Source organism: Akebia trifoliata, chromosome 12 (genome assembly GCF_017979445.1).
Source record: "Akebia trifoliata isolate Shusen 1 chromosome 12, ASM1797944v1, whole genome shotgun sequence".
Classification (NCBI taxonomy): Eukaryota; Viridiplantae; Streptophyta; class Magnoliopsida; order Ranunculales; family Lardizabalaceae; genus Akebia; species Akebia trifoliata.
The window spans coordinates 27,617,609-27,640,350 of NC_141386.1; the positions used below are offsets into that span (position 1 = coordinate 27,617,609).

At 33.6% G+C, this 22,742-nt stretch overlaps 1 protein-coding gene across 1 annotated transcript; it reads left to right on the plus strand.

Moving 5' to 3' along the window:
* The first annotated feature begins 1,851 nt into the window (after nt 1-1,851).
* LOC147389246 (cytochrome P450 704C1-like) lies at nt 1,852-8,743 on the plus strand. The gene is made up of 6 exons (XM_086417897.1): nt 1,852-2,206; nt 3,970-4,185; nt 4,329-4,616; nt 4,959-5,279; nt 7,004-7,207; nt 8,265-8,743. The coding sequence occupies exons 1-6, from the start codon at nt 1,898-1,900 to the stop codon at nt 8,460-8,462; spliced, it is 1,536 nt and encodes a 511-aa protein (XP_086274023.1). The 5' UTR covers nt 1,852-1,897; the 3' UTR covers nt 8,463-8,743.
* The last annotated feature ends 13,999 nt before the right edge of the window (nt 8,744-22,742 follow it).

The window sequence follows — 22,742 nt, forward strand, 5'->3', positions numbered from 1 at the left end:
TACTTTAAGTCGAGTAATTACCACCCGGCAAGGGTTGTGAAACAAGCATGGATTCAAGATTATCTGAATGATGCAGGAAGTAGGGACTAGAAGGATCATCCACCTTGCTGTCCCCAGTCAAAGACGAACTTTGCATACTTCCTGAAGCCATGGAGAATCTTGTGACATTGTTAACATGATTGACGTGCTTAGTGTTGCTTGAGCTCTGTAACCATGATAAAAGAAGAGAACGAAGAATATTTATTTTTCCATATGTATTTTACATTGCCCATTTTGGGTGGTATATATAGATTACAAATAGAATCCCCTTAGAGAAGGAAATGTAGTAGAAAAGAAAATACACCCAGCAATATCCCTTGATTGAGGAGAATATACAATCAGCAAAATCTCTTGATTAAGGGTGGGCCTATGAATTCCTAATATTTAAATTTAATTTTTTTAAAAAAAGATGTAACATATAACTAGGTCGAGTTTTGAAGACGAATGAGTTATCAACTTAACAAATTGCCTCAACGGAGTCGCGTAAACTCAATCAAGTCTCAAGTCAATTCTCACGACCAAGTTCTAAAATGTGGACTCAAAAAATAGATGCTTCATGATATTTGTAGATATAATTTCTTGTACTACCTTGAAATTCTCCCTTACTGCTTCGAATCTGCAATTCTAGAGCTTTCGGTGTACTTGCAACACAATCTCTCCGACGGTTAAGTCAGATCGAATATAAAAATTGGCAGAGTTTTAGTGGGAGAAAGAAAGCATACTTCTTAATGTCTTTGCTTCTTTAGGGATTGAAGCCTAATCCTCCTCATTGCCTTGTTGATGTTGTCTTTCTCCTAATTTAAAATTGGAGTGTATCTCTTTGGAGATATGTTCATATTCATTAAGCTAATTTAGTAATGAATTCCTCTCGTCTAGGATGATCCCCGATTTATCAAAAATCCAATAAATCATATCTTAGCCAAATCCATGATATTTCAGGATCTAGATTCTGTATCACTAGGCCTATTTTTCAATACTGAGATAGGGTTATTCCTATTCCCTGTTTTCGGACTCGGAGAATTGGCTTTATCAATCTCCGAACTCAGCTTATTAATTTTCCCTTGTCGACCGAACTTGGAGTATAATGCCATGTTTGACTTGGAATATTATTGATCCGCCTTAGACTCGGATCACTATGGTGCCACACATCACAATCTAGTGTGCTTACAAAAATAATCATCCACAATATTTAACACAGTATCTCATCTCGATTTGCCCCCAGTACCAAGTGGAATCAAACCATTTAAAATAATTTTTAATAAATAATTATATTTCTTTTTGGTTATAAGGTGGATTAGTAGATGATGTATGATTCACAATGAATTCCTTGGAGCCACCCTTTATGGTCCGATTGACCCTTGACTCAACCAATTGCACGTAGGACTTTCTGAAGGGGCGGTACGTGTGATCGTGAGATTAGTCTTATCGGAAAGGTGAGGATACCGATGACAATAAGCAATAATAATAATAATAATAATGTATGATTCACAAAATCTTATATTTAAATTATTATCATTTTATATTAAAAATCACAATAAAACCCAAATGATTGGTCCAAATTTTTATAAACTCGGTCAATAATTTCAAAATATTAGACAAATCATCTCGAATCTTGGACAAAAGTCAATATATTGCCTAATTGCCTAGACAAGGATGACTCAACCGAGTCATCTCAATCTCAAACGAGTTAATAAACCATGAGATAACAAGATATGGGTGACCCACCTCATGTAAAATATATGATTTTCTTCCCACATTTATTATATATAAATAAAATTATCAAAGCAGCCTTAAAACATCCCCTTCTCTGACCTCTCTCTCTCTGATACACACAAACACACACAGCTTCAAGCCTTGAATGGATTTCCTCATGAATAATCCCATCACTTTAGTATCCACAGCTATTGCTGCAGTGGTGACCTTCTTCATCATAAAAATCTTGTTTGTTTCTTCTAAATCTAAACAGAAGAAACGTTACCACCCCATCGCTGGTACCATCTTTAACCAACTTTTGAACTTCAATAGGTTGCACCATTACATGACAGATCTGGCTCGAAAGCACAATAAAACCTATAGGTTGCTCAGCCCCTTTCGTAATGAGATCTACACTGCCGATCCAGAAAACGTTGATTACATCCTTAAGTCAAATTTTCAGAACTATGGCAAGGTAACCAGATACATCTTTATCTATTTAAATCTCACCCACCAATAGCTATCAAAATTTTTTTTTCCTGCTCATATCAAAATGGACCTGGTTATATCAGAGAATTAATATTTCCAAACCAACTTTCTTTCTTTCTTTCTTTTTTTCTTTTAATAACACACTAAAAATTTGAAATACACTTGGTATTAATTTGGGTTGTGTGTGTGTGTATATACTCATTCTATTTTTAATTACCACACCCACTTTCAATTTTTTCTCCCCAGAGAAAAATTTTCAGAACTATGGCAAGGTAACAGATCTTTATCTAAATCTCACCCATCAATAGCTATCAATTTATTTTTTCCTGTTCATATCAAAGTGGACCTGGTTATATTGGAGAGTTAATATTTCCAGACCAACTTTCTTTCTTTCTTTTCTTTTAATAACACACTAAAAACTGAAATAAACTTAGTGTTAATTGTGTGTGTGTGTGTGTGGATATATTCATTCTATTTTTAATTACCACACCCACTTTCAATTTTTTCTCCACAGAGAAATTTTTTTAGAACTATGGCAAGGTAACAGATCTTTATCTAAATCTCACCCACCAATAGCTATCAATTTATTTTTTCCTGTTCATATCATAGTGGACCTGGTTATATCAGAGAGTTAACATTTCCAGACTAACTTTCTTTCTTTCTTTTCTTTCTTTTAATAAAACACTAAAAAAATGAAATAAACTTAGTATTAATTTGGTGTGTGTGTGTGTGTGGATAGATTCGTTCTATTTTTAATTACCACACCCACTTTCAATTTTTTCTACACTGAGAAAAATTTTCAGAACTATGGCAAGGTGACAGATCTTTATCTAAATCTCACCCACCAATAGCTATCAATTTATTTTTTCCTGTTCATATCATGGTGGACCTGGTTATATCAGAGAGTTAATATTTCCAAACCAACTTTCTTTTCTTTCTTTTCTTTCTTTTCTTTCTTTTAATAAAACACTAAAAAAATGAAATAAACTTAGTATTAATTTGGGGTGTGTGTGTGTGTGGATATATTCGTTCTATTTTTAATTACCACACCCACTTTCAATTTTTTCTCCACAGAGAAAAATTTTCAGAACTATGGCAAGGTGACAGATCTTTATCTAAATCTCACCCACAAATAGCTATGAATTTCATTTTTCCTGCTCATATCAAAATGGATCTAAGTCATCTCGATATTGTTCATGAATGAGAGGAGACGTATCATGGTCGAGATTCGCAGTTTTATTCTTTTTGGTTCATCTGTGTACACAAATTCTCGTCTCGTCCAGTCATCATCACGAGATCATTCGTGAACGAGACGAGGATCCCAGATTCAAAACCATAGGAGAAAATTGAAGGTTGGTCCCTACCAATTTGGTGTGTATCTATCCTTATTCAGTCTTGATTATATGATTTGCCAAGTGGCATACTCAATCAACTCCCTGACATGGACAAGCTTGGGGAACCATAGATTTGTACGCCCTGGGATAAACCTTTTATGGGAAAGTGCAATCGTGTATTTTGGGGGTAGATGTGTATTTTGGGGGTACAGATCTACGGTTCCGAACTTGTCACGTGAGGGAGACGATTGAGTATGTCACTTGGGGAGTCATATTATCAGGACTCATCCTTATTTGGTGTGTTATATATAAAAATGTTACTTTGGTCATATAAGCCCCCTTAGCAAAAGCTAAAAGGATAATTTGTAGAAATGTATCAAACTTAAAACTAATGTTGTTCGATATTTTTCGTCAGGGATGGCATAACTACAGCATTTTGAGTGATCTTTTGGGTGATGGAATTTTCACCGTTGATGGTGAAAAGTGGCGCCATCAAAGAAAGGTATCAAGTTATGAATTCTCCACCAAAGTCTTGAGGGACTTCAGCAGCAATGTTTTTCGACGAAATGCAGTCAAAGCAGCCCGAATTATTTCCGAGGCTGCCACCACGAATCGATCATTCGATCTTCAAGTAAGTCTGAATTTAATATGTCAGATAATTTATATTATTTTCTATATAAACCCTATTATAGTTCATGTAATTTAATTCTTTATCTCGCTAATTTATTTGTGATGAAAAATAAAAATTTATGACTTTTCTTGTTTCAATGGTAGGATCTGTTTATGAAATCGACATTGGACTCAATATTCAAAGTTGGGTTTGGTGTAGAATTGGACAGCATGGGTGGATCAAGTGAAGGAACCCGTTTCGCCAATGCATTTGATGATTCAAGTGCGATGACCTTGTGGAGATATGTTGATATTTCTTGGCAAATCAAGAGGTTTCTTAATGTTGGATTAGAAGCCAAATTAAAGAAAAATATGGAAATTATAGACAGTTTCATGTACAAGCTAATTCGTAACAAGATTGAACAAGTCTCTAATTCGAAAGACGATTCTTTGGTAAGTTAAAAAATAAAATAAAAGGCGTTTGAAGAAGCCGAAAATCTCTATTTATATTTCTAAAATCCATCATCTTCAAGTTCTTTTTAACTCATTCAATCTTATCTTCAATCCTTTGAAGAAAAAAATCCTTTTCTATCAAGATTGTACGTCATATCGCACTTTCCAATCTTGTTAGCGTGGTATGAATGTTGAATGAGATAGATCTTATGATTAATTAATATGCATTTTAGTAAATCTCTCTTATAAAAAACAAAATAAAAATGAAACTTCAACTGTTTAAATATAATCAAATTACATACATAAATGAGCTAAATTTTTTTTTTTTATATATTATAACAGATGAAGAAAGAAGACATTATGTCAAGGTTCTTAGACTTAAACGAGAGCGATCCGAAGTACTTGAGGGACATAATTCTAAATTTCTTAGTTGCTGGAAGAGATACTACAGCTACTACTCTTTCATGGTTTGTTTACATGTTGTGCAAGCATCCTCACATACAGGAAAAAGTTGCAGCAGAAGTGAAGGAAGCAACCCAAGTCAAAGATGATACACCCTTTGAAGAATTTGCAGCTAGCTTGACTGAGGAAGTCTTAGACAAGATGCAGTATCTCTATGCAGCTCTAACTGAGACTCTCAGGCTCTATCCTGCTGTTCCTGTGGTAACTTAATTATATTATTTAGTTGGGAAAATTACTGAAAGAGAGTTAAATATTTAAAAAAAAAAAACATCTAATTTTTCAAAAATTACCAAAAATGAATTAAGTCGCTGGACAATCCAGCATTTTAGTAACTCGTTGTACTGTCCAGCCTTTTAATCATTCGGAGAGCCTTTTTGGAAAAGCCATGTATTTTAACATATTAAAATGTTTGATAGTAGAGCGAGTTACTAAAACGTTGGACTGTCCAGCCACTTTATTTGATTTTGGTAATTTTTGAAAAAATATTCTTCTTTTTGTAAATAATAAAACTTTTAACCCTCTTTTTGTTTGTTTTTTTTCATTTCCAATTTAGTTTTACTTCTAATGATAAGGAAAAGAGTGGCCTTGGGAGTGTCAAATTGTGCCATCTAGCCCAACCCAACCCAACCCAACCCACCCAATAAAAATAGGGGTGAAGGCCTTGATATTGAGCTCACAAAGGTAGGGCTGGGTTAAAAAACTTTGAGACTGTCAAATTTGATACGGATGTGGGTTTAATAGTTCCTAGCCCTATCCGCTACTATATTTTATAGATTTGTTCATAATGCATAGTTAGATGCATATTTTTGTGTCAATGAAAATGTTAATCTTCATCAATTGTTAGAGGTTAAACAAGACACCAATTTCATATTAAATAGGTTAATGTTGACAATAACAAATAAGACGAGTCCTGATAATATGACTTGCTAGGTGGCATACTCAAATGACTCCATGACGTGGACAAGTTTAGGAACTGTAGATCTGTACACCTCAGGATACATGGTTCCCTCTGGATACATTTTTTTAATGGGGAAATACAATTGTGTATCTTGAGGCGTTCAGATCTACGATACCCAAACTTGTCATGTCATGGAGTCATTTGAGTATGCCACCTAGCGAGTCAAATTATCACAACTCAAAAAAGATTTATTTGATAAATGTAATTATTTTTATATAACAAGCTGAATTCAACATTTTTAGTCATCTTTATTTGGCCCAAACCCCTTAGTGCCGAGTTAGAGCTTAGTCGACTTAGGCTTGATCAGGGTATAAGACCGGTCTAAGGTAAAATCTACACCTTTCAAGCTAGGTTAGGGCTCAACCAAGTCTAAATCATCTATTTGATGGAGGGCCTCAACTAGGTTTGTCAATGGACCGGGCTGGGTCTAGGCATTAATCCAACCTATTTAAATATCGATCCGGGCCGGGCTTGATAAATAAAACTTTAGTCTAAGCCCGGTCCACTTGGCCAAACCCATTTTAAATGAAGGTAAGGGAATCATTATTAATTTATAATAAAACTATTAAATATTGTATTTACTATAGTATAACGGATTGGACCACCAACCGGGAGCTTAGCCCAACCCAATAATTAAATGGATTTAACAACTAAATCCAAACCCGGTCAATAGCGGGTCGTGCCTGGGCAGGTCAAAATCCGGCCCATTGACAGCTCCAGCCTTAACCATGGGTTGAGGGTAGAGAAGTCCAAATAAATACCCAATTCTTTTTAAACCCAACCAATTTTTTTACAAATTCTGATTTTTAAAGCTTCTAACCAAGTAATGCTAATGTTACCCTAAAGTAAATAACTTTGCAAATTTGCAAAATTTTCCTGGATACCAAGTAGAGTCTACATTGCTTCTAATTCTCCAAGAACACATAGATGAAGTTTTGTTCTTTTTTGGTGTGTTTATGTGTTGTAGGATGCAAAGATTTGTTTCTCAGATGATACTTTGCCCGATGGATTCAGCGTGAGGAAAGGAGATATGGTATCTTACATGCCATATGCCATGGGCCGAATGAAATCAATATGGGGTGATGATGCCGAAGAATTCCGACCAGAAAGATGGTTCGACGAAGATGGAGTTTTCCGAAGTGAGAGCCCTTCTAAGTTCACAGCCTTCCAGGTGAGCAAATTATATTTTGAGGAATTTACCAAGAAGGTAGAGATATAAGATGAAATTACCACTCCAGTAAGGTTTTCAGAATATTTAAGTGCCATTTTGGTAAGCAACAATTATTTTTTTTCCCAAATATTAAGTTTTCTAAAGTAATTAATGGTTAATTTCCTTTTATACTCCTATTTCAAGAAAAGAAAAGGAAACCAATTGATGATCCAACTCTGTCAAACATCTTTTATCCCCCAAGTAATAAAATATTTATGAATCATAGGCTATAAGCCCATAAATTGAATGCGGATACAATGTGATCCATTGAATCATAGATATTTGGAAAAAATATAAATAAAATTTTTTATATTGATAAATAACTTCGAAGACTCTTCCAAGATGAAATGACTCAAATGAGTCAACTTGGTATTGGTGGATCAATGGTATCAATTGATCAAGACAAGAAACCACGTTTTAAAAACATTGGTATCATGGATATTCACATAAAAAAAATTTAAAAGAAAAAAAGAAAAGAAAAGAATATGACACTTTGAAACAAATAAGAATAATTTACCAAAACATAGAACTTTTCAAATTTATTTACCAAAACGGAGCACTATACCTCTTATTTTCGAAAACGGTAATTTGTCATTTTCAGAAATATTTTATTTTGCGAAAATGGTAAAAACAGAAATTTTCATATATTTTGCTATTGAAAATACTCTTTTTTCGGAAGGATCTTTCTATATAAAATACATTCTAATCTCATATCAGAAGGATCATTTTGACAAAAAGGATATTTTAGATAGTAAAAATATAGAAATTACTGTTTTTACCGTCTTGATAAAAAAAAATTGAAAATAATAAATTACCTTTTTCGGAAATAATATGTACAATTTACCGTTTTGGTAAATAATCGATATGTCGTGCATGTTTTGGTAAATTTTCCAACAAATGAATTTTACATGTTTATCAAAAAGAATATATATATATATTTGATTTTTTTGGTTTGTTTGGTTATTATTTTTGAGAATTAATAGAAAATTAAGCTGACAATATTATTGTTGCTTCTCAGGCTGGCCCACGTATTTGTTTGGGAAAGGAATTTGCTTACAGGCAGATGAAAATATTTTCTGCAGTAATGTTAGGCTGTTTTGCTTTCAAGATGGCTGATGAGAAGAAAACAGTCAAATATAGAACAATGCTCAATCTTCACATTGATGGTGGCCTCCATGTTCAAGCTTTCCACAGATTGGGGACACAAAAATCCTAGAGATACTTAAAGATTTGGCCCATATGTGTGAGTTTTAATTTCAAATATATATATATGTGAGTAATTAATTAGTTATAATAGGGTCAAATGTGTAAAAGTAAGAAAAATACTTGGTGACTAAGTGCAAAGATGAAGTTTGTGAGTGGTAACAATGCTTCAAACTTTCCTTATAAAACGTGTCTCAGGGATAGATAGGAAATGTAGAATCCCTTTTGGCCTTTACTTGTTGCATTTGCAGTAAAATTTGTTAATATATTTGTTTGTGCGACTGAATTGCATTATGTGCTTCTTGTCTTCTTTAATCTGTATTATCTTATAATGGATGCGTGTGGTGCAACTCTTTCACAATGTGAAAAAAGCTTATATTTGACGGATCAAGATGTTGAATTTTTCATTGTCAAAATTTTTTTTCGACAGATCGAAACTGTCAAATTAGTGGAGGATGGGAGAAATTTGAGGGCTTTAAGCCTTTGAATTGGGGAACTTCAAAATTTTTAACAGCCATGGCCCATTGAATTTCAGTTTTTAAAATTTGTAAGTTTTGGCCTGTCGAATTTTCTCATCAAAATTTTCAGTTTCCATGTAGCTAGTACATCCAATCCTGGGAGAGACATGTTTCTTATTATTATTATTATTATTATACAAAATAAAAAAGTTATGTGTGATTTGAGGTTCAATACTCCTTGCTTCGTGAGTAATTAAGGGGGCTTGAATTTCAAAATTTTGTGTATTTTTACTTTCAAATGTGCTTCTTTTTATAGAGTTTAAATTTTGATACACTTAGGTGAATCCCAGAGAATTTTTCTTAGATATTGTAGAGGCAAATTTAAGCTTACCTCTATCTACTCTATTGTTGCTTCTTCAAAGTTGCTCCTCGTTCCTACTAGCACCGGTGTGGCACCTGCCAATGATCTCCGACTATTAAGTTAAAATTTTCAAAAAGATGTTATTGATCCTCTCTCTCTCTCTCTCTCTCTCTCTCTCGTAATCTCCAGAGATCCAAAAAAAGATCTCCTTCTCCTCGATCCACTTTTAGTATATATCCCACCCCAAAGATCAAGGTTTCCCCTCTATTCGGGATTTGATCTTGTAAGATCCCACGATCATGAGTATCTTACTCCGTAAATGGAACCTTCCTTAACATATTCTATGAATCAAAGGATTCTTTCTAGAATTTTGGATCTTGGTAGACAAGGTAAAGAATTGCATAGAAACTCGGATTCGGTCTACCCTACTATTCAGAGCAGACTTTGATCTATTATGTCCTGTTAATCAAGGAAAACATCAATCTGTGCCCTGCTCTTCTATCGAGCTAAGTTGGGCTATTGGCTCATCTCATGTACCACTTATCCTTCAGATCTCATCTACCTTCTAATTTATGTTATCTTTATAACATGTGTAAGGTCTAGATGAGTTATCGATTTTACCCTCTACAAATAACATATTTGGAATGTTGACACTATAACAAGACCAACCATCAAATGCCAAAGTGACGTAATCATTTGTCAACATGTCAAGGCCCTTTCTGGGATGGTCATATAAACCACCTTAGCAGGTTAACTACTTGATATTGGGAAAATGTTATTGCTTATTAGCATGTCTAATGAACAAGACATGATCCTTTGTTAGGTAGAAGATTATAGATTCTTCGATCCAAAGCATTTTCTTCAAGAAGTTGAAATTGATGGATTGAAATAAGGTTCAACGTATTCATGATGGGTTTTTTATGAATAAACATCATCGGTTTTCTTTTTGACGTTGAAGTCTATGGATTAAAAACAAAGTTAAATAAGTTGAAAGTTTGAATATGATGAATTGTAGAGCAGAAAAATCAAAGGTTTTCTTTAAGAGGTTGAAACCATGGATTGAAAGGATGAGTTTTAATAGGTTTAAGAACTTGAAGATAATGGATTTTGGGAGAAAAATCGAGGTTTTTTTATGTTTTTTTTTTAGGAAATGTGATTTCTAACCTAACTTGGTGCATTTTGGGTCTGGCTCGACTCAGTTTCCATGTCAACTTGCACCAAGTTTCTGAGTTGACTTGATAAGCTAGTTCTATCAAGTTTCTCATCCAAGAAGACTCAGCTGAATTTTGAGTCAACTCGATGAGTTAAACTTCAAATTACCCACAAAGATCATGATATTCATATCCTCTCTTGTTAGACATAAACTAGAAACATTGTTAATTAATTAGTGCTACAAAAATTTTAGATTTAGGTACCAAAACAGGATCAACCAATGGTTGAGAATCAATAAAAAAAAGTATCAAATCTAATACTTACAGTCAGTAATTAAGTTGATCAAAAGATCCACTTATAAGATTAGTAATTAGTGGGCCTAAAAAGAATTATAGAAACATTATGTAGAAAAACTTTCATTAGAACTAAAGTGAATCTCTAAAAACTGGTAGCTAATGTGTAATGAGAGCGAGTAAGCTAAAGCACGACTTCTAAGCAAATCGTCTTATAATACATGAAACTACGATTTGATAGCAAGTATGCCAACCTTACGTCACGATTTAGATAACTAAGGTTGTAGCTATCAGCTTCTGACTTCCAGAAGCCTCTTTGATCAATGATGACCTAGACAACTTCTGCTTCATAATCCTTGACTTTTGATTCACAGAGAAACTCTTTCGAACGTTTTTTTAGGGGTGTGAGGTTTATATAGAAGCGATCGCCTTAAATTTTGTAAATGTTTCCAACAACAAAGATTTTGGATTTAATTTTAAAAGATTTATATATTTATCTCAAACAGTGTTGGACAAAAAAAAAACATTCAAGACCAATATTTTCACAAACCTATAAACCTAAAAATGATCTTACTTGTAGTTCTCATTGCATATATCATTAAATAATTCGTGTTGGGTGGCTTAAGGGCCCAACTTGTTGGGAATCTTTAAAAAGCTGAAAAGATTTTGCAAGATTCTACCACTTGTCAAATCTTTTGTCTTTAATGATTTTTTTATAATGATTATTTTGTTGAAAAAGACATTGAATGGAGCACTTTATGTATTTTTAGCCTTTAAATTGTAAATAAAAATACATTGAACCGAAAATAAACATTAATAAATTTCCTATTTTTGCATTTTTCCCTTTAATTTTGTTTACAAAATACATTGGGCCAAACATACCTATTAATAAGTTTCCTTTTTAGTATTTTTACTACACATCATGACATAAAAGAAAGGTACATAATTTATTCCCAATTTGCCTAGGTATGGAGCTATCAACCGGGCCTGGAATCTAACTAATCTTACTCAGCCCAACCCAAATAAGTAATGGTAAGGGCCTTAATATTAAACAACAAAGCTTAATGATGTCTAGACTAGACCACTCCTATATATAATAAATTAGTTGGTAAGACATGTGGAGTGTTGATAATCATGTAGGTAAAAATAGTATCTCACCTCAAACTTGTATCTCGATGATGATGCTCTTCCTAATTCTTGCAAAAAGAAAAAAAGTCTTAGAACTGGGCAAGGTTCCCAAATCAAGACCCTTTGATGATTAAATTAGTAAAAAGTCAGAAAGAAGGTATAGCAAAATTAGAGCACCAGCCAGAAATCCTCATCCTATTTATTGTTTTCTTTTTGTTTAATAATTCTATGTCCTGAATTTCAATTTAAGTGAATTTACAATCTATTTTGGTTAATTTTTCAAGGCGAATCTAATGGTGTAATCGAATTTATAAAAATCAACTTGTAAAAAATTTTCCTATTTGATTGACCTAAGAATCCTCGAGATGTGCATAAAAAATTTTGGGGCATTACACAGACAAAGTAATGCCTCAATAATACTACAACAAAACGTTACATATCTTATAAAGGCATAGTATGATGTAAAAAGACACAAAAATATGATAGAAACAATGATAGTAAAATATAATACGAAAGCAAAAATAAACCTTAACGAAGCTCCATTGTATAATACCAAAACAATATATAGTCATAATATACCTGTTGGATTTGCTTTCCAAATGATGTCTCTGAACGAACAACCAATGATTGAGATATTGTTGGGTCCCAAAAAGGTCATGCTTAGCCCTTCAATTCAGAGATTTCTCTTTTTTAAGTTCTTATTTTCTTCTTTCAACAAATTTATTTCATGGAAGATTGCATCAGAAGGATCTGAAGTTGAGGTTAAAGTTGAATATGACTAGATGCCCCCTAGGTGTATGGGGTGTTGTACTTCTGGGCATGCTACTTCTAAGTGTCCCATTGCTCATAGAACCAAGCCAATGTGGGTAGCCAAAACAGGAAGTGGGGAGGGTCCAGTTATTACACCCCCTGAAGAGTAAACTGACAAAGAATGAGAAATGGCTAGATTGAGGAAAGGGGATAACCCATTAGCTAACATTCTTATTCAAGCTAACGAGGCCAGACAAGAAGCTGAACAGGTCCTTACTATTAGCTCACCTCCGGAGCCTCATGTTGTTGAGTTACCAAACGAGAGTACTGATAAAGAATCAACAATAAGTAGTGTGAATCAAGAGCCTACTCCCCCACCACCCCACCCCCCAAAGAATAACACCAACTCGATGAAGAACAATTCAAACAGCAATGCGAAAAAAAGGTCGAAAAACAAGGGGAAGAAAAACAAAGGGAACCCGAGTCCTAACAGATTTAAGGCTCTAACTAATCTCTCCACTCAAGACTCAAATGTTGAAACCCTTCTAGGAAAAAGGTTGGTTAGTTGATGAAAAAGATAAGAAGGATAAAGGAAGACCTCTAACAACTTCTATCAAAGAGCTTTTGGTTAGAAGAAGTGAGATTTTGGTAGCCTCAGAAGGGGGCATTGAGCCCTTTTTCTGGAAGTTGTTATCCATGATCTGTGCGTCATGGAACATAAGAGGGTTGAATGACTCTCTTAAATAGAAAGAAGTGAGAACACTCATTTCAAGGAATAAGATTTCAATTTTGGGCATTATGGAGATGAAAGTTAGAAATATCAATAAGGACAAAGTCTTTAATAGTATATGTAGAGGTTGGGGGACAGAGGAAAACTATGAAAAAGCTTTAAAAGGTAGGATCTGGGTTGTTTGGGACACTCAAGTAGCTAAGGTAACAACCTCATTAAAATCTGACCAAATCATTCATTGTTTGGTGGAACCATCTTTGGGGGAGGCCTTCTATATGTCAGTTATTTATGCTTCAAACAATATAGTGAAGAGGAGGAGACTTTGGAAAGATATTGGTAAGCTAGCAGCAAATATTTCTATTCCTTGGGTCTTAACAGGTGATTTTAATATGGTTACAATTAGTGCTGATAAAGTGGGGGGGTCAAAGATTCTATGCCGCTGTGGCTCAGGAAGCAATGGATTGTTTTTATCAAGCAGATATTTCTGATCTAAAGGCTTCAGGATGTAAATTCACTTGGTGCAATAACCAAGGGCCTGACAGAATTGTTTCAAAGCTGGATAGAGTATTGATTAATCCACTTTGGACAATTTTTTCAATGAATCGGAGGTTGTCTTCAAGACTAATGGCATTTCCGTTCACCATCCTATGGTGATTACCACTTCTAGACCTTCTGAAGAAAGGAAAAGACCTTTCAAGTTCTTTAACCATTGGGTTGATGATCATATGTTTTTGGAAAACATGTCCAATGCTTGGAGCTTACCTGTTAGAGTTAGTCCTATGCTGAAAGTTATTCTAAAGTTGAATAATGTTAAGAATGCCCTCAAAGATTGAAGCAAAGCTAGATTCAAAAATATTCATGACGATGTGAACAAGACTAGAGAAAAGTTTGAAAACATCCAAGCTGAGCTTCAAAGTGATCCAACCAACCCTCATCTAATCATCCAAGAGAGGGATGATCTTGAAGAGTTCTCTTGTAAGGCTAGAGCAGAGGAAGCTTTTCTTAGGCAGAAAACTAGAGAGCAGTGGTTGAATCTTGGAGACTCTAATTCCAAATTCTTTCATCAATTAGTGAAATCCATAAGACAAAGGAATAGAATCCAAAATCTAACTCTTGAAGATGGCAAAGTCATATCTGATCTAAATGATATTAATGAGGAAGTGGTAAATTACTTCAAGAACTCATTAGGTAAAACCCATTATTCAAACAATAGCAACCTTGGGTTGGACTTCTCAAAACAAATCAATGCACAGCAAGCTCATAGTTTGGAGGCAGAGGTGAGGGAAGATGAAATTACAGATGCGTTATTCTCTATGAATGGGGATAAAGTTTCCGGCTCGGATGGTTTCACTGCCTATTTTTTTCAGAAATGTTGGAACATAGTGGGGCCCAAGGTCATAAGAAGAATCTCTAACAATATCTTGCTCTCGCACGAAATCATTAGAGACTTTCATAGGCATAGTGGGGGCCCAAAAGCTATTGCCAAGATAGATCTCCAAAAGGCGTATAACAACATGAAATGGACAACAATTGAAGCAGCGATGAACAAATTTAACGTCCCTTCCAGATTTACAGAGTGGAATGTGTCTTTACCACTAGGTATTCCATATTAGTTAATGGGAGCCTTCAGGGGTACTTTGAAGGGAAAAGGGGTATCAGACAGGGAGACCCCATCTTTCTTTATATTTTTGTTATGATCATGAAAGCTTTTTCTGCTAAACTGGAAAAAAAGGTTCAATCTGGTCTTTTCAGCCTTCATAGCAGTTGCAAGAATCCTTCTATCTTTCATTTATGCTTTGCTAACGACTTGTTGGTGTTCTTCAAAGTAATATCAGTTCAGCTGTTGTCCTCAAAGATATGTTGGATTTTTTCATGGAGTTTGTTGGCCTTCAAGCAAATGAAACTAAGAGCAAATTGTTCTTCTCGAATGTGCCTCATTCTCTTAAGGAAGTTATCTCAGTTAAGATGGGGTAGGGAGAAGGAAGCTTTCCTATTATATACCTCAGAATCCCTTTCATCCCTTCAAAGCTTAAAACTCGCGATTGTAAGCCTTTAATCGATAAAATTAATTTTAAAATTTATTATTGAAAATGTAATTTGCTTTCTTATGCAGACATATTGGAGCTGATCAGAACCACTCTTAGTAACATGAGCATTTTTTTGGCATCCAACTTTTTATTGCCGAAGAAGATCATCAACCAAGTTTGTGCGAGATTTATGTGGGCTAGCACAACCACAAGAGCCAAACATCATACGATTAGCTGGAGCAGAATTTGCAAGCCAAAGGAGGAAGGGGGGTCTGGGAGTCAAAAATTTGGAAACTTGGAATAAAGCTACAACCTCAAGGCATCTATGGACCCTAGCGGTAGACAAAGAGAACCTATGGACACAATGAATGCATGCAAACAAGCTTAAAGGGAAATACTTATGAATTACCATAGCAAGTACATGAGCTTCTTGGGCATGGAGAAAACTTCTTAAAGTTAGGAAGGAAATGCTAAATGCCTTCAAATATGTTATAGGAAATGGGTCTAACACAAATCTATGGCATGACCCATGGACCTCAAATGGGATCTTGTTCGACAACTTTCCAATAGAGCTAACTCATGACTCAAGGATTAATGTGAAGGCTAAGGTAAAAGATCTTATTTGGAATGGAGAATAGGTGATGCCCCGATCGGGATTAGGGGCTCTAAACTCAGTCTGGCAGGAGATAGCTCAGATGGAGAGGGTGGAGACTGAAGAAGATAGAGTTGTGTGGACTACTGATTCCACTAGGACTTTCACCACCTCTTTGGCATATTCTTTTCTTTGTTAGGAAGCTAACAACAAGGATTGGGCCAAGATTGTGTGGAGCAACAAAGTGGTCCCCAAGCATCGTTTTATCTCCCAGATATGCTTTAGTGGCAGCCTTAAAACCCAAGATTGGTTAGTCAGGAGAGGTAAGCTTAATCAGGCCTATTGTGTATTTTGTCACACAAATGAAGAAAATATAGACCATCTTTTCTGCTCATGTCCCTTTACCAAACATTTATGGATCAATATTCTCAAAAGATCCCTCACTACGAGAGTGTCTTCCTCGTGGAAATCTAAAATTGAGTGGATCACAAGAAATTAGAAGGGTAATCACCCGGCCATTAAGGTCAGAAGAAGCAGTTTTTGTGCATTCATTTACCATGTATAGATAGAAAGATGTCGGAGAATTTTTCAAAATGAATACTTGCCAGCTACTCAAATCAAAAGACTGACTAATGATGTTCGATTGAGATTCTCTTACTTAAGGTTAGAGGTTGAAGACATGCCTTATTCTAGACAGTTTTTGACTCTTGGGCGATGAGTGTGACATTCTACCACAAGGAGTGTATTAGGTGCCAGTGGAAAAAACCTCATTGGGGATGGCTCGCTCTTAATATGGATGGATCTCTTAGAGGACTTTATGGGGGCCAAGGGGCCATTATAAGGGATGATCAAGGATCTCCTTTAGCAACTCATGCCAGCTGCATTATGGGAGACAATGTTCTAATGCGTGAACTTCAGGCTATTAAAGAAAGGTTGAAGTTGGCTATTTCCTTACAAGTTAACAAGTTGTGTGTGGACTCTAATTCTAAGCTTGTTGTCCAATTTATCTCGAGTCAAGCTGTTATGCCTTGGTATGCAAGGAGGATGATCAACTTTATCAAAGAGTTCTCAAGGTCATTTCAAGATGTCATCCGCGTTCATCTATAGAGAAACAAACAAGGTTGCAGATTTTTTGGCATCATGGTTTAGATCCTTTCAAAGTTCAACTTTGTCTCCTTCTAAGTTCCCAACTCAGTTGCATTCCATTGTAAATGAGGATGTCGTGGGCAAATCTTATGTGAGATTGTAACTTTCTTTTGTCAGCTGGGGGGCCGCTAAATACCCCTCATTACCTTCAAAAAAAAAAAAAAGATTGCATCAATTTTCTCCCCAACATTCTGAAGTTGTTCGATGCAACAACCCTATACTCATACATTCTCCTCACTAAGGCACTACAAGACTTCTTCTTCTTACCCTTTCTTCATCCTCCTCTTCATTAAATTTCTTCTGGGCCTAACAACACATCATACAAATATAGATTAGTACAATATAGAATATATTATTATTCTTACAAACAGTAAACATTTCAATATGATATACATACATTTAGCAAATCTATTAGAACCCCAAATCTATTAGAACCCCATATCCATGCTCCATCTCTAAAATGTCAACCCTAACTATTGGTTGCAAGTAAGAAATATGAAAACTAATCAATTTAATATAACATAAAAACTGATCACATTTTTATTATAATTAATAAATCACATACCTTAGCTCTTTCAAAAAAAAAAAAATTCACATAATCTATTGAATCCCTCCTAAACTTATGGGGTTGTCATTTCAGTATCCGTGGAAAGGTGGTATTTACAAGTTCTGAAACTAACTTTGGAACATGCTCGAATGCCTAGATCTATAAAATATATGATAAAATAAATTAATAAAAATAATTAAAATGAAGAGTGTATTGTACAAAATTGATAAAATGAGTTAAGAAACCTATAAGGCCATCGTGCATCAGTAAACGTTATACACATCTTTATTCCGTAAATGATTAAAAAAATTCTTCCCCATGGATAGTTGTTAAATTTCACCACATCATCAGTAAGGTGAACATACTTCTAATATATCGAATTACTTGTATTCACCAACAAAAAGTCAGAGAAAATATACAGCATGGACAATTTAAGAAACACACTATTAGAGATATCACGCTTTAAAGCTTCTTCAAATTTCTTTCTTTTCTAGTCTCTTCTGGTCATGAGGAATATCTTTGAATACAGTATTTCGTAAAAAAGACACCTCAACATCAAAACTAGAAGAAGTGACTCTAGGGTCTCCAAACTTAAGCCCTAGTATAAGGGCCATGTCGATTTCAATTATTGGAATAACAACTTTTCCAATCCTAAACTTATATGGAACCATGTGAACCCTCAGTAGACCGTCCACAATATCTCCAACAAAAATAAGATTTTTAGGCATTTAAAAAAAATGAGAAAATATTGATTGATTGAGCAAATCCTTTCTTTCTTTGCTCAATTATAAAAGTTCACAATCTTCTTCTTGCCACACTTACTGTGGGCCTTTGGATTCTTTATTCTCTCTATAGCAAAAAAAAAAAAAAAAGGTTAAATCGACTATAACGAAGCACAACAAAATTGTACCAAAGTGCCAAAACATTATTCCAAAGTGCAATAATATTTTATAAAATTGCAACAACATATTACCAAAGAGCCAAAATATTGTACCAAAGCTTAAACGTCTAGGTGTAAAATCCATTTATAAAAGTGTAGTACCTTTTATAGGAGCCGTGATAACTTCATATAATATAAGAAAATGCATAGACGTAGTCTCTTTGTTTATCAAAAGGTAGTCTCTTTTTGCTGCTTTACATAACAACCCTAAGAAATGTTTAATGAAATATACTAGAAAAACACAAAACCAATGTCTATCATTAATCCATAAAAAATCTAAACTCTTAATTATTGATTTATTTTCCTTTTGATTTGTCTTTTCCTTGTCTTTCTTCATTTTTCCTTGTCCATTCGATTCAGAAATTCTCAAAATGTTGATTCAAACTCTAAAAAATTCCGAGTTCAAGTGAAAAAAAGAACAAAGAGAGAATGATAGAGATGAGAAGACAAGAAGATGTGATTAATTTTGAATTTTTTTAACGAACGATATGGTAATGGGTAATGTGCCTTAGTAATAATTGGTAATGGCGGTGGGTTGTTGTGGTAGTCCTCCCCGAGATTAGTTGTAGTGCGCATAAGCTGGTCCGGACACTCGGTTAGCCAAAAAAAAAAATTTGGTAACTTTTATAACTTCCTCTAATAAGACGGCAAAAATTCATTATGATTTTTATGGCAAATTTTAAATAAAAAAAAAAAAAAGTCCTTAGAATATATTGAATACTAATATTACATCCAATGTTATCAAATAGCATATGTTATGCGCATATGCAGACACATATTGCACACAAAAATTATTTTTTAAAAAAAAGTAAAAAAATAAGAAAAAGGGAAAAATGTTTAAAAATATATATGAATAAAAATAAACCTGTAACAATATATTTGGATAGCACTCATTTTTCAAATGGAATAAAATTGATTACATTTAGTCATTTAATAACAAGAATAAAAAAAACTTAAGAAGCTAAATAGTCAGTAATATGTAAACTATTCATGATACGAAGGTGACCTACTTTAACTATCAAGTTCTAGTTCTAGATAATTAAAGTGAACTCTGCTTTAATAGTTTAATTATTGGATACTATGATCCTATGTTAGAATGCATAAACTCAATATTTTCAAAAAATAAGACTTAAAGAGAATATATATACTAGTGAAAGAATAAAAAAAAAAACTTAGAATAATGCAGAAATAGGGGGTGGAAATAGGATACTTGTAGGAGAATATAGATTAAAAAAATACTTGAATTTATTGCTCCAATAATCAAATATTTTCCTATTGGAATGATAATGATCGCATTTAACAACATTGATTACATCCTTTGAACAAGATCAATGCGCACGATTATCATACGTGATACAAATAAAAGTAGTTGAATTACAATTTCATTAAATTTATACAGATTTTATTATGAAAAAGATTTGAAATAATTCAAAATTGATGTGACGTATCAAAGACACGTTTCACATCTGGAAAAATGTGTGACGATTTAGCATGACACAATGATATACACAAGGAGCTTTTATAAAATTTGATATCATTAGATAATGCGTTGCTTTACAAATAAATTATGTTACTATATTAAAGTAATATACTTCATAAAAAAAGTGTTTTCACATTTTCCAAAATCAAATTTACGTCATATTCTTTTTTGTATTTGTGTTTTATTTCTTCATCTTCTGTTTGTCTCAGTTCAAACCTCAGAGATACGATGATGATTGCAGTGTTTCTTTTTCAAGTTTATATTAGTTTTTTTGATAAAAATCAAAGAAAATATGATATATGTGTTGCTTTTTCAGTTTGAAATTCAACTATTTTGACAAAAGTTTTAGCGAAAATGGCAGTGAGGTGAGAGAAATATATTATATTATCCAAAAGTGTAATAATTACTCCTGCAAAGGACAACAATAGCAGGTTTAGCGTTGGATCAAGGTAAATGGTATTTTGGGTATAAAAGTTTACATCTTGCTGATGTGGCAACTTTTGAGGATAAAGTACCAATTTAGAAGAGATCAGGTATGAACTCTTAACTTGTGAAAGTTGGGAGTACAAAACACTAAAAACCCATTTTTTTAATCTTACTCTTTTGATAATACTTGTCAAAAACATCTTATACTTGGAAGCACTCTCGATCCGCGGGTTGCGGATCCGCTTCTTTGGGTGTTTGGGAGTCGCCACCTAGTTATTATGGTCTAGGAACCGAATATTGACTCTAAATAGATAAGAAAATATTGATCTTCAAAAAGAACAGGTCCAGGGATCACATTACGAGACTGGAAGGTGTTAGGCACCAACCCTGTCTGGCAAACGTCGGTCTATACTTTTTCCCAAAAATCACATTGCTAAAAAAAATCTAACAAAAAATAAAATAAAAAAAAGACTATTTTACCTGGGTGATTACGACAATAAGTTCCTTCAGAACTAGCGGAGAGCGTCCTCGTATGAGTTTTCCTACTTTTTCTCTGTCACTGGATTCGATTCCGATTTCTAAGATGAGGTATCTTCCTCCTAAATCTGAGTGTTTTATAATTTTTTTGGATGTTTTTTTGGAAGGTTTTTAAATGTTTTTTAAGGATTTCTAGGTGTTTTTTGAGTAAAAACTAGGGTTTGAATGTTAAGTAGGGAGTTGGGACTTCAGATTTAGGGTTTTGGAAAGGTTAGGGGTGTTTCTGACCTCTTTTTCCTAGGATTTCTCTTGACCTCCGAGATTGGATTGTGAAGGCTCCTATTTATAGAATTTTTTGGGAACTTTTTAGTTTGACTAGGTTTCTTTTAGATAAGTTAAATTAGGATTTACTTATGATTTGGAATTAAGGTTTTAATTTTTACGTACAATGAAAGAATATTTTTTTAGTATTTTGGAGAACCCTCCTAATTATATCTTTAATTCTTCAAGCCCCTAGATGGAGGGGTCTTTTAATAAATGTCAGGAGGGCTCCATTTGAACAAGTGGGCTACCATTTAAAATTTGACCCGTGGGCTTAATTAATTGATTTTATTTGTTTAAAATTTTTATTTTAATTTATTAAAGTTTCACTTTACGTTCATTAATATTGTAATTATTAATTTCGAATATTTGAATTTTTAGGGTTGGAAAATTATCGTTTTGCCCTCAAATAGGATTTTTACGTTTTGAAGTCGTTTTTTAATGTTTTGGGATGTTTTGAAATTAGTTTTTCGTAAGGAATTTAATGGGAATATCAGTTTGTGTCATTTATAGATTTTTCGATTTGAAATGATTTTGGACCCTATGAGGGGTATTTTCGTTATTCTATCAAATTTGATGAAAGTTGATGAAATGGTTTATTTGATTTTAATTTATTGTTTTATGTGTTCGAAAGGGTTTTCCTAAGTGTAATGTAGGCTCTAAGGATGTTTTGATGTCGGGAGTATTTTGGTAATTTGATAATTTTTTTAGTAATTTTTTCTCGTAAAACTTTTTTTTGTTGCAAAATGATAATTTCTATATTTTTGGGTTATATTTCCTAGCGTAGCGTAGTTTTTAAAGTTTTGTTCGCTTAAGATATCTCATCTGAATTTCTGAAACATATCTAGTAACAAACAAAAAATATTGAAATATTCATCCATCATTAGAAACCGTCGCAATCGGATTGGCGAGTTGATTAATCAGGCAAATACGAAAATGGGGTGTCTATAATACCATTTCTATAAAAATTCACATTGTTTCACACATTGTTGTCATGGATGTATGTACGAAACCATAAATGCTTTTCATTGAGATATGAATGAGAAACATCTGTGCACAGCTCCATGTCAATAATGTGTGATACAATGTCAATTCTAGTATCACTCCAGCACGACAAAAAAAAGGGACAATGCCTATGAAAGACTGTTTATTGAGAATATGCACTGAATAGTCCCTTAATAAAGAATACGAACCATTTAAGTCCCACTTAATACAATATTAATCTATTTAGAATTTTTTAAAGATTTTTAAAAGAAAAATACATGAAATACCCTTGTCAGAACTTTAAAAAGTGGTTTGATCTAAAAATATACCAAGTCAAATTAAAAACTTGACCAATTTATTTGATTATTAATATTTCAGTGAAAAATAAAAAAGTATTTATTAAAAGTTATTCATAAATTCAATATAATTTTATTTAACTTATTTGAATCGACTTGCTAATTTTTTAGTTGAATCAATTTGA